The sequence below is a fragment of the Centruroides sculpturatus genome, unplaced genomic scaffold (assembly GCF_000671375.1).
Source record: "Centruroides sculpturatus isolate CEXI.00-Female unplaced genomic scaffold, Cexi_2.0 scaffold1460, whole genome shotgun sequence".
In the NCBI taxonomy this organism is placed as follows: Eukaryota; Metazoa; Arthropoda; class Arachnida; order Scorpiones; family Buthidae; genus Centruroides; species Centruroides sculpturatus.
In genome coordinates this window covers 20,952-32,242 of record NW_019385750.1, presented here as the reverse complement: position 1 = coordinate 32,242, position 11,291 = coordinate 20,952, and the positions used below count along the sequence as shown (strand labels likewise).

General features: G+C 33.2%; 1 protein-coding gene across 1 annotated transcript in view; it reads right to left on the bottom strand.

Moving 5' to 3' along the window:
- Positions 1 to 1,488: 1,488 nt before the first annotated feature.
- LOC111641772 (oocyte zinc finger protein XlCOF6-like) overlaps positions 1,489 to 11,291 on the bottom strand; it is a 30,198-nt gene continuing 20,395 nt past the window's right edge. The window contains exon 4 of the mRNA XM_023387990.1: positions 1,489 to 3,792. Within this exon, the coding sequence (XP_023243758.1) occupies positions 2,003 to 3,792 (1,790 nt within the window). The 3' untranslated portion in view covers positions 1,489 to 2,002. The remainder of the gene's footprint in view (positions 3,793 to 11,291) is intronic.

Below are 11,291 nucleotides of genomic sequence, written 5' to 3'. Positions count from 1 at the left end.
TAAATGTCTGTTTTTAATTCTTTCGTTTTTTCAGTTTTAAGTATTTTTATGCTTAATTATATTTATATCAAAAATTGCTAGGAACTAAAGCGATTAAGGTAGATCTAGCCGTCCTTTACATCCATAAACGTTATATGTCAGTGGAACAAATGGAGTGAGCTTTGAGCGTTCCACGAATTTTGGAGACTGTCTATACGGGGGCTTCCTAAACAAGCCTATTTGTATGTTTGTCCAAGAAATTTTTGAATGAAATACAAACCGCACAACTTCAAAATCGCATAAAAATAATCCGCATAAAAAGAGACCTTACAGTATACTGTTTACGTGCAGACAGATGACCAAGACTGCAGCACTAAGTTTACAGTGCACTCTATATACATTAGTGCTGAAGAATATTTTTCTTTATCCCATTTTGCTTGTGGCTGTCTCTTTTATGGATGAGCTCTATGTATTGGTGTTGACTGTGACTGGGTTTCAGCTGGAATCGCACCGAGCACAATTTCGAGACACCGCTCGATCGTCAGTGATTTTTCTTCACTGCATTATATCCTTTTTTTTTCAGGGTTTGCAGAGATGCCACCTTAGGATATAGGATTCATCGTACCGCATTCCCAAACCTACTTAAACAAACAAATGTTTGTGGAACCCTTAGTGGAATACTTTGAAATCTCAACTGTGTTTTCGCAGCATGGGCGTAACTGGCGCCAATTCAACTCTTAATAATAGAACCTTGAGGAACTTTCTCATTGACCTCATTTTTATTTTGGTGCATGTTATCTATGTGGTAGCAAGTCCACTTAACCTACTAGAAAATTAAAAATTATAAACTGACTTTTGTAGGTCAACGACACACTTAAATTGTGAAGTGAAGTGAAGAACGAAAACAAGGAATGGAAGTAGGACAAAAGAAAGAGAGGTAAGAAAAAAGAGAAGAAAAAGGGAAAAAGTGACAAATGTAAGAAATAACATGAAAGGATTTGAAAGAACATAAAACATGTAGAAAAGAAACGACAGAATTCAAAGACAAAAACTTTTTGAGGCTTCTCAGAACCTCCCTGTCGCATAGTGTATCTTTAGGTGGGCTACCACAATGTCGCTACGTTTTTGTTTTCTGTGTATTGTTTTATATTATTCTTGTATTTTGTAAATGTTTTATCATTTCTTATTTGTTAATTTTAATTTTATGTTTTTCTATATAATATTTCAATTATATTTATTCACTGTATTCACTTTTTTTGTTTCTGGATTTACTTGGCTGTGTGTAAACGGCGCCAAGTATGTACCAATTTTTTGTATGTTTCATTAAAAAAATTCTCAATCTGAACTTGTCGATTAAGATTATTTATTAATCAGAAGTTGACATTTCTGATTAATAAATAATCTTAATTTAGTGTCTATGCTTTAAATAATTTATACATATAATTTACTATCATTTTAAAACACTTTTTCGATGAATTAGATATTTCTTTTTATTTTTCGAAAAATTTGCTGTATAATTTTATCAATTATGAATAAATTTTTTTTATTAGTACAGTATTGACTTGACATGAAAAAAAGTGGCATTACTCCTGGTCGTAAAAATTCGTTGCCTTCTCAAACGACGTCTTTCGGCTCTTTCTAATTCTTCTATAGCGAAAAAAATTGCGTATCCGTCAGCCATTTTCACTTTCGTGCAGCGATATCACATGCTCGACTCAACGTGAGTTGCAACTCACATAATGAGACAGGAAAGCACGTAAGTTAAAACTCAAAACTACCAATTTGACGCCAGAGTGTGAGATGTAGCACGTGACACCTTCAACACGTTGGAAGTTGTACGTATTACGTATGATCAAATTGATTATTAACTACTTCACGACATGCCAAATAATGTTCTGTTTTAAAATATTTGTTACATATAGGCCTATCACAAGTATGGTTGAATTTCTCATTATAAACGATTTTATGAGCTATCAAACATTTTTTTATCAAACATTTTGATTATAAACCTTTTCTTACATACCTAAGAAGAATAGTTACGTTCATCAGTATGAGTTTTATGATGGGGTTTTAGTTGCCATTTCCATTTGAAACCCTTATTACAAATATCGCATTTGAAAGGAGATTCTTCACTATGAATATTTTGATGAGTTTTTAGTACACCTTTGTGATTAAAACCCTTATTACAAATTTCGCATTTAAAAGGACGTTCTTCACTGTGAGTTTTCTGATGGCTTTGTAATAATTGTTTCCGTTTAAAACCTTTATTACAAATATCGCATTTGAAAGAACGTTCTTCACTATGAATAACTTGATGGGTTCTTAGTAAATCTTTCCATTTAAAACTCTTATTACAAATATCGCATTTGAAAGGACGTTCTTCACTATGAATATTTCGATGGTTTTTTAAATTCTCTTTCCATTTGAAACCTTTATTACAAATATCGCATTTGAAAAGAGGTTCTTCACTATGAATATTTTGATGGCTTTTTAGACCATATTTCCGTTTAAAACCCTTATTACAAATTTCGCATTTGAAAGGACGTTCTTCACTATGATTATTTTGATGGCTTTTTAGACTATCTTTCCGTTTAAAACACTTATTACAAATATCGCATTTGAAAGGACGTTCTTCACTGTGAGTTTGCTGATGGTTTTTTAGTTGCGTTTTCAATTTGAAACTCTTATTACAAATATCGCATTTAAAAGGACGTTCTTCACTGTGAGTTTCTTGATGGCTTTTTAGTTGCTTTTTGCTTTGGAAACCCTTATTACAAATATCGCATTTGAAAGGACGTTCTTCACTATGATAAATTTGATGGCGTTTTAGTTGTTTTTTCTGATAAAAACTTTTTTTACAAATATCGCATTTGAAAGGACGTTCTTCACTATGAGTTACTTGATGCATTTTTAGTTCCCCTTTCCTTTTAAAATCCTTATTACAAATATCGCATTTAAAAGGACGTTCTTCACTATGAGTTTCTTGATGAATTTTTACTTCCATTTTGCTTTTAAAACCCTTATTACAAATATCGCATTTGAAAGGACGTTTATCACTATGAGTTCTTTGATGCATTTTTAGTTCCCCTTTCCTTTTAAAATCCTTATTACAAATATCGCATTTGTAAGGACGTTCTTCACTATGAGTTTCTTGATGAATTTTTACTTCTATTTTGCTTTTAAAACCCTTATTACAAATATCGCATTTGAAAGGACGTTCTTCATTATGTCGTGCTCCATGACGTAACAATAGGCATTTCCATCTAAATTGTTTTCCACATATTTTACAGTCATGAACTTTGTGTATTCTCTTCTGTATCTCTAAACAGCTTTCACCATATTGAACGCGTCTACCACAAATGTCGTTTTTCCTCTGGATTTTAGATTTTTTACTATTTCTTAGAGATGACTTCACTCGATTTCCAAATGGCTGCAAACGTAAATTCATATGAGAGATTTCGTTTTTATTTTCAGTTTGGTGTTCTTTCATGTGACTTCGCAAAAGAAATTGCCACAAAAACTTCTCATTGCAGTTTGTGCAGCAAAATGGTTTTTTTCTGATATGACAGAACAGATGTGTTTCTAATATTCTCTTATTTGTAAATGTCTGTTTACATAATTCACACGTAAATTCTTGTTTAGAATAAAATGCGAACATCAGCTTGAAATATTTTCTTTTAATCTTATCATGAATTTTATTCCATTTTCTGTTCGAAGGAACGTTCCTCTTTGTTCTGATATTATATTTAAAACTTTTTTCTTTTTCTGAATTTTGGTGAATATCGAATTCCTGAATGTGCTCTTCCTCCTGAACTGAAAGTTTAAAAAATAAAACATAATGAAGTATTTATTATATTTCAATAAACAACATAGTTTCAGTGTTAAAATAGTGCTGTAGCATTAAAATTGGTAAAGTATAGATATGTTTTTCATATAAAAGCAAAGCATCATTTGTTGTCTGCACTAAAAATAAAACATTTTACATTTACAATCATAAACTGAATGATTCAGCTTTAGTTTTTTTTAGCAGACTTTTAGATAAGTGTGTAAAATTGTTTCACTTTATCTGTTTTTGTTTATATTATTTGTGTAGTTTTGTTCCTGTGGTTATCATAGAAACGTGAAAGAAATTGTATGCTTTTAGAGAGGAAAAGAAATCATTAGTGTAAAAGAAAAAGTACCGCAGCAAAAGTCTATGGTTTAGATCAATAAATGAAAAGGCAAAATCAGAGGATTTCTGTGATTTTATTTTTTAAATCAAAATACCATAATTTGAGTGTATGTCCTGTTGATGTGTACAACGTTTTCAAGAATAATAGCAACATCCTTTTTAACACGTTGCTAATATATACTTATTTATGTCATTAAATTACTTATATAGCCCTCGTTTACTTCGTTTCAATACATTTTCTTTATTATTTTACCGGATTCACGAACAAAGCAAGATGACATAAATTATTAAATCACAACTCATGAGTTATTATTTAATAATTCTGATTATCCTAAGAGATTTTTATTAATTTCAAAAGTTATATTAATACGTTGTAGCAGGTTACGTATAATTCTGAAAGATCTGATCCCAGTTAAATGTTTGACAATTGAATCTTGAATGTAGTTCTTCAGCTACCCTCTGAATAATCTATACTAATATATAAAGAGGTAATGTTTGTATGTATGTAAGTTTCGTTGCAGCAGGTAATCTCCGAAACTACTCATCCGATTTCAAAAATTCTTTCACCAATATTTAAAATGGAACCTCAGGGTGGACATAGGCTGTGTATTATTCCGTTAAAAATTCATATAAATTAAAATATATAATCTAGGTTAAGGCTTTTATGTCAAACAGATGGCGCTACGAGCACGACGCCCTAAGTTTGCTTTTCTGCGAGGCATTACGCTTTTCTGTGAAAATAAACTAAAGTGGATCATCTTCTATCTATTTATATAAATAAAAATGTAATGTTCGTTTGTTCCTACCGATTCCTTTCAAATTTTGATACAACGCTGCATTCGAATACGCACGTATTTTTATATAATATACGTGTCGAAATTTCCCGCACTGGGGGGAGATGGACAGGATTAAGGCTTACAGTAAAGAACTCTGCTTCTATTTATACTATTTAAGATGCGGTTTTTTGCGTTTTTGATTGAGTTTTAATAGGGTAAGTCAACAGAATGTACACTAAGAAGGAATTTTTCGATATTTCCCCACGGGGAGAGGGACAGAATTAAGGCTTTCCGTGAAGAACTTGACTTCTATTATATTATTTTGGATGCGGGTTTTTGCGTTTTTGATTGCGTTTTAATCAGGTACGTTAATAGAATGTACACTAAGAAAAAATTTTTCGTAAAATCCCCCCCCACAGGGAAAGTGTTATACATTTATAATAGATACATTTTGAACCACAACAACGCGTTGCGGGGTCTGCTAGTATTAACATAAAAAGTCTGAACTAAGTAACATGTTACTTACTTTGGATGTTCATTTCATCCCAGTTAAAGTTTCCGTCCACAGTGCAGAATTCATTGTTGACAGGCTAAACAATATGCAAACAATACATTACAATCACGAATAATCATTTATAATATATAAACAAGTAACGAGTTGCTCAACTTTCCCGGCAACGTTTTAAAATTTTGGTGGCGCTGTCTGTAATAAAACGTTTTTTAAATAATATATGATCTTTTTAACTATTATAGAAAGGCAAATAATTAACTTTTGAACGTAGGGACGAGTTTAATATAAAAAAGTTAAATACGAATAGTGAGTAAAATTATGATTAATTTCGACCCTACTAAAGATACACATGACCCCTTTCACTATCCTTCCACCCTATTCATTTTTATACAGCAAAATTTAATAGCTGAATTTCCCTAATAATCAAACTTTCCAGCAAAATTTAAAAAATTTTCGACAAAAAGAGCAGGAGTTATTAAGTTTCAAACAGGATGAAGAAAATCATGCACCCTCACAGACTAACATCGATACATACAGATAGATAGATAGATATTTTATTGTAACCTAATGGAGTACAGTAAAGACTGGGTGCCACATTGTAGTCTTTACTGTACATAAAAGTACATGGATACANAATGTATTCTGACAGTGAATGAGTTAATTATGCTTTCTATTTGCAAAATTCCTCAACCTTAACACAAAATAAGAAAAAAAGTGAATTTTTAAGAAATTTGCGGGATTTCCCGGGATATTTCCCGGGTTAAAAAAACAACCGGGATCCCGGGATCCCGTTTGAGAAACCCTAGTCTCGATATCGCCAAGGCATTCGATTCTGCCTGGTGGCATCTAATATTGAATAACCTCTAAAAGTTGAACTGCCCTGCCAATATATTCTATATTATTAAGGATTTCGTAAATGGCCGCACTGCTACACTTCAATGCGGGGGGCACACAGTTTCTCGCAAAGTTGTCCGCGGTTGCCCGCAGGGCTCGGTATGTGGTCCCATTCTATGAAACGTTCTATTTAATCTTTTTCTTACTCAAGACTTCGGACAACATAATATGATAGCTTACGATGATGATGTTTTGGTACCTTATGGTGGTCAATCTCGTTCAGCACTTGAGCAGTGCGGTAATATTATTCTTAATAACATTATAACCTGGGGAAATCAACATAAACTGAATTTTAATCCTAACAAGACAAAGTATATAGAATTTAATAAACCTGGCCATCAAAACCTTTACCTTCGTACTCCTTGCATTAAAATGGGTAATCATACCGTAAAAGTATCTAAAACTATTAAATATCTGGGCGTGATCTTGGACCACCGCCTCTTGTGGAATTCACATATTGAATTCAACGTACATAATTCATACATAATTCAACGTACAGAAAAAATCTTTAACGCTTTTGCAAGTATTGCGAGAGGTCGTTGGGGACTTGCCACTCAGGCGATGGATGCAATTTATAATCAGATTTATATTCCAATCATTACTTACGCTTGTGGAATTTGAAAAAGTGATGTTTATAAGACTCATATAAAGCGTAAACTTATTTCGTCACAACGTAGAGCTCTTATTCAAATCACCAAGGCCTACAATACCACGCCCAATATCTCTATTCAAGTTCTGGCTAAGAAAGCCTCTATTGATCTTATCATCACCTCCTATTTTAAACAATGGCAAATAAAGCATGGCCTTTATATTTATATTAGCAGCCAACAAATAAGTCATACCGATTTAGAGCAAGAAATTTCTTTTGCCATTTATTCACAATCTTTGGCCCTTTCGCCCACACCGTCAATTGTCTTCGAGCAACCCTCTTACAACGATTACGAAATCTATACGGATGATTCGAAAATAGATATAAAGGTTGGTTGTAGTTATGTTGTTTACCAGAAACTGGCCCAGATTACTCAGGGCCAGTTCAGATTAGGTGAACAATGCACGATTTTTCAAGCAGAACTCTATGCCTTGAAAATGGCCATTACTTGGGCTAACAATGCCCATCATAAACAAATAGCTATCATCACTGATAGCACTTCTTCTATTGCAATCTTTCGTAAAGAATTCTTTCACCCAATCTTTTATGACATTAACACTCTCATTTCCAAGTCTTCCAATCGATATTATATTTACTGGTGCACATACAGGAGGTACCCATGGTAACGAAAGAGCTGATGCCTTAGCTAAGGCAGCTTCCAACAATAATAGTCTTAATATCTCTTATGATAAAATCAGCACCAGTACTCTCAAAAGAATTCTCTGGCAGGATCTCCTATTAACTTGGCAAAACACCTGGGACCAACATAACCACCCTATTACTCATAGATTCATATCTTGTATCAAGACCTTTTTTACGTGCAAATGGTACAGACCTAATAGTTTTGTTAAGCAATTTCTTACCGGCCATGGACGCTTTCAATCTTATCTAGCGAGATTCGTTAACGCAACCAGCTCAATATGCTCCCTGTGTGGTGTTACAGATGTGCACTACATTTATGAGTGCCCCATGCTTAATTTGGAGTGACATATATTGCTTACCACTACTAATTCACATGGTCACAACTGGTCTGACTAAGACACAATCCTTCGTGAAAAAGACTCATATGAAGCCTTTTTCGACTTAATCCACCAAATACTTTGCACATACTATAGTCAGTGGCTTTTAGTCAGCTTTGTACGCAATCATTCTCTTGAGTATGAGCGATACCATCTTATTCTAATTCGTCAAATAACTCTAATACAGTAGAGCGTCGTTTATCCGAATTAATTGGAGACTGGGGTTGTTCGGATAACTTATTTTTCGGTTAACCAATTATGTACGGAAAAATATATTAATTTATCCCGTGTTAAAATTTTCCTTGTTACGTGTCGCTTCGCGTTGAATTTTCGTCGATGTGAAGCTTAACGAATACTATTGTATCGTTGAAAATTATTTTTCTATTTTGTAAAAACAAAATAAATATATTGAAAAATATAAAAACAATAAAAAATTATACTTCAGATGTTAATTTAGTATCAAAAACGTAAAATATTTCAGTAGCCGAAGACATAGCCAAAGATTGCAGCGCCAAAGAACTGACGAAAATTTAAATTTGCCGACTGAAATTCTTTCGGATAACCGACGTTTCGGATAATCGACCTTCGGATAAACGACGCTCTACTGTATATATATCTTCATCTTTGACGTTTTTTCAGCAGCCATCATTTTACACGTTATCAGCCTTAGGATGTCTGGCATACGTTTAGTTTATCCTGATTATTCAGTAGTTATTCTTTACCAAAGTACTGTAAAGTCTCGTTTAATGCGGTGGATAAGTTCTACAGAAAAACGCATATAAAAAATTCGCATAAAAAAAGACTTTACTTGCTTTGGAAAAGTAGGGATACGTTCCGAAATTTTCTAAAATCGCATAAAACCAAAACAACGAGTTAAAATTAACTTAATACCGCATAAAAAAGTTTGCAGAAATTAAAAGAAATAGGCTGCTTATTACTGCAACTTGAAATCAGCAAAATTTAAACTCGCTACTTATAAAAATGAACAAAACACCGCTAAAATAAAATTTAATTTCGAAACAATTACAGTTTATACCTTTCAATGCGAAACTCAGAATGCTGTAATAGTGACTTGTCGATGGTAAGTATCATGTACAAGGGGAATCCCCGAATTGCAAAAGCTCACTCTAAAAACAAATCACTGACATCTGGATGTGAAGAGTTAATTAAAATTTAATTTAATTTAATTAATTTAATTCTTTTTTTTTTTCAGTTTTAAGTATTTTTATGCATAATTATATTTATATCAAAAATTGCTAGGAACTAAAGCGATTAAGGTAGATCTAGCCGTCCTTTACATCCATAAACGTTATATGTCAGTGGAACAAATGGAGTGAGCTTTGAGCGTTCCACGAATTTTGGAGACTGTCTATACGGGGGCTTCCTAAACAAGCCTATTTGTATGTTTGTCCAAGAAATTTTTGAATGAAATACAAACCGCACAACTTCAAAATCGCATAAAAATAATCCGCATAAAAAGAGACCTTACAGTATACTGTTTACGTGCAGACAGATGACCAAGACTGCAGCACTAAGTTTACAGTGCACTCTATATACATTAGTGCTGAAGAATATTTTTCTTTATCCCATTTTGCTTGTGGCTGTCTCTTTTATGGATGAGCTCTATGTATTGGTGTTGACTGTGACTGGGTTTCAGCTGGAATCGCACCGAGCACAATTTCGAGACACCGCTCGATCGTCAGTGATTTTTCTTCACTGCATTATATCCTTTTTTTTTCAGGGTTTGCAGAGATGCCACCTTAGGATATAGGATTCATCGTACCGCATTCCCAAACCTACTTAAACAAACAAATGTTTGTGGAACCCTTAGTGGAATACTTTGAAATCTCAACTGTGTTTTCGCAGCATGGGCGTAACTGGCGCCAATTCAACTCTTAATAATAGAACCTTGAGGAACTTTCTCATTGACCTCATTTTTATTTTGGTGCATGTTATCTATGTGGTAGCAAGTCCACTTAACCTACTAGAAAATTAAAAATTATAAACTGACTTTTGTAGGTCAAAGACACACTTAAATTGTGAAGTGAAGTGAAGAACGAAAACAAGGAATGGAAGTAGGACAAAAGAAAGAGAGGTAAGAAAAAAGAGAAGAAAAAGGGAAAAAGTGACAAATGTAAGAAATAACATGAAAGGATTTGAAAGAACATAAAACATGTAGAAAAGAAACGACAGAATTCAAAGACAAAAACTTTTTGAGGCTTCTCAGAACCTCCCTGTCGCATAGTGTATCTTTAGGTGGGCTACCACAATGTCGCTACGTTTTTGTTTTAGAAAAATTTGCTGTATAATTTTATCAATTATGAATAAATTTTTTTTATTAGTACAGTATTGACTTGACACGATAAGAAATGGCATCTCCTCGTGGTCGTAAAAATTCGTTGCCTTTTCAAACAACGTCTTTCAGCTCTTTCTAATTCTTCTATAGCGATAAAAATTGCGTATCCGTCAGCCATTTTCACTTTCGTGCAGCGATATCACATGCTCGACTCAAACGTGACTAGCAAATCACATGGTGAGACAGGAAAGGACGTAAGTTAAAACTCAAAACTACCAATTTGACGCCAGAGTGTGAGATGGTAGCACGTGACACCTTCAACACGTTGTAAGTTGTACGTATTACGTATGATCAAATTGATTATTAACTACTTCATGACGTGCCAAATAATGTTCTGTTTTAAAATATTTGTTACATATAGGCCTATCACAAGTATGGTTGAATTTCTCATTATAAACGATTTTATGAGCTATCAAACATTTTTTTATCAAACATTTTGATTATAAACCTTTTCTTACATAACTAAGAAGAATAGTTACGTTCATCAGTATGAGTTTTATGATGGGGTTTTAGTTGCACTTTCCATTTGAAACCCTTATTACAAATATCGCATTTGAAAGGTCGTTCTTCACTATGAATGTTTTGATGGCTTTTTAGTTGCCATTTCCATTTGAAACCCTTCTTACAAATATCGCATTTGAAAGGAGATTCTTCACTATGAATATTTTGATGGGTTTTTAGTACACCTTTGTGATTAAAACCCTTATTACAAATTTCGCATTTAAAAGGACGTTCTTCACTATGAGTTTTCTGATGGCTTTGTAATAATTGTTTCCGTTTAAAACCTTTATTACAAATATCGCATTTGAAAGAACGTTCTTCACTATGAATAACTTGATGGGTTCTTAGTAAATCTTTCCATTTAAAACTCTTATTACAAATATCGCATTTGAAAGGACGTTCTTCATTATGAGACTCATGTGGAAAATATGTTGA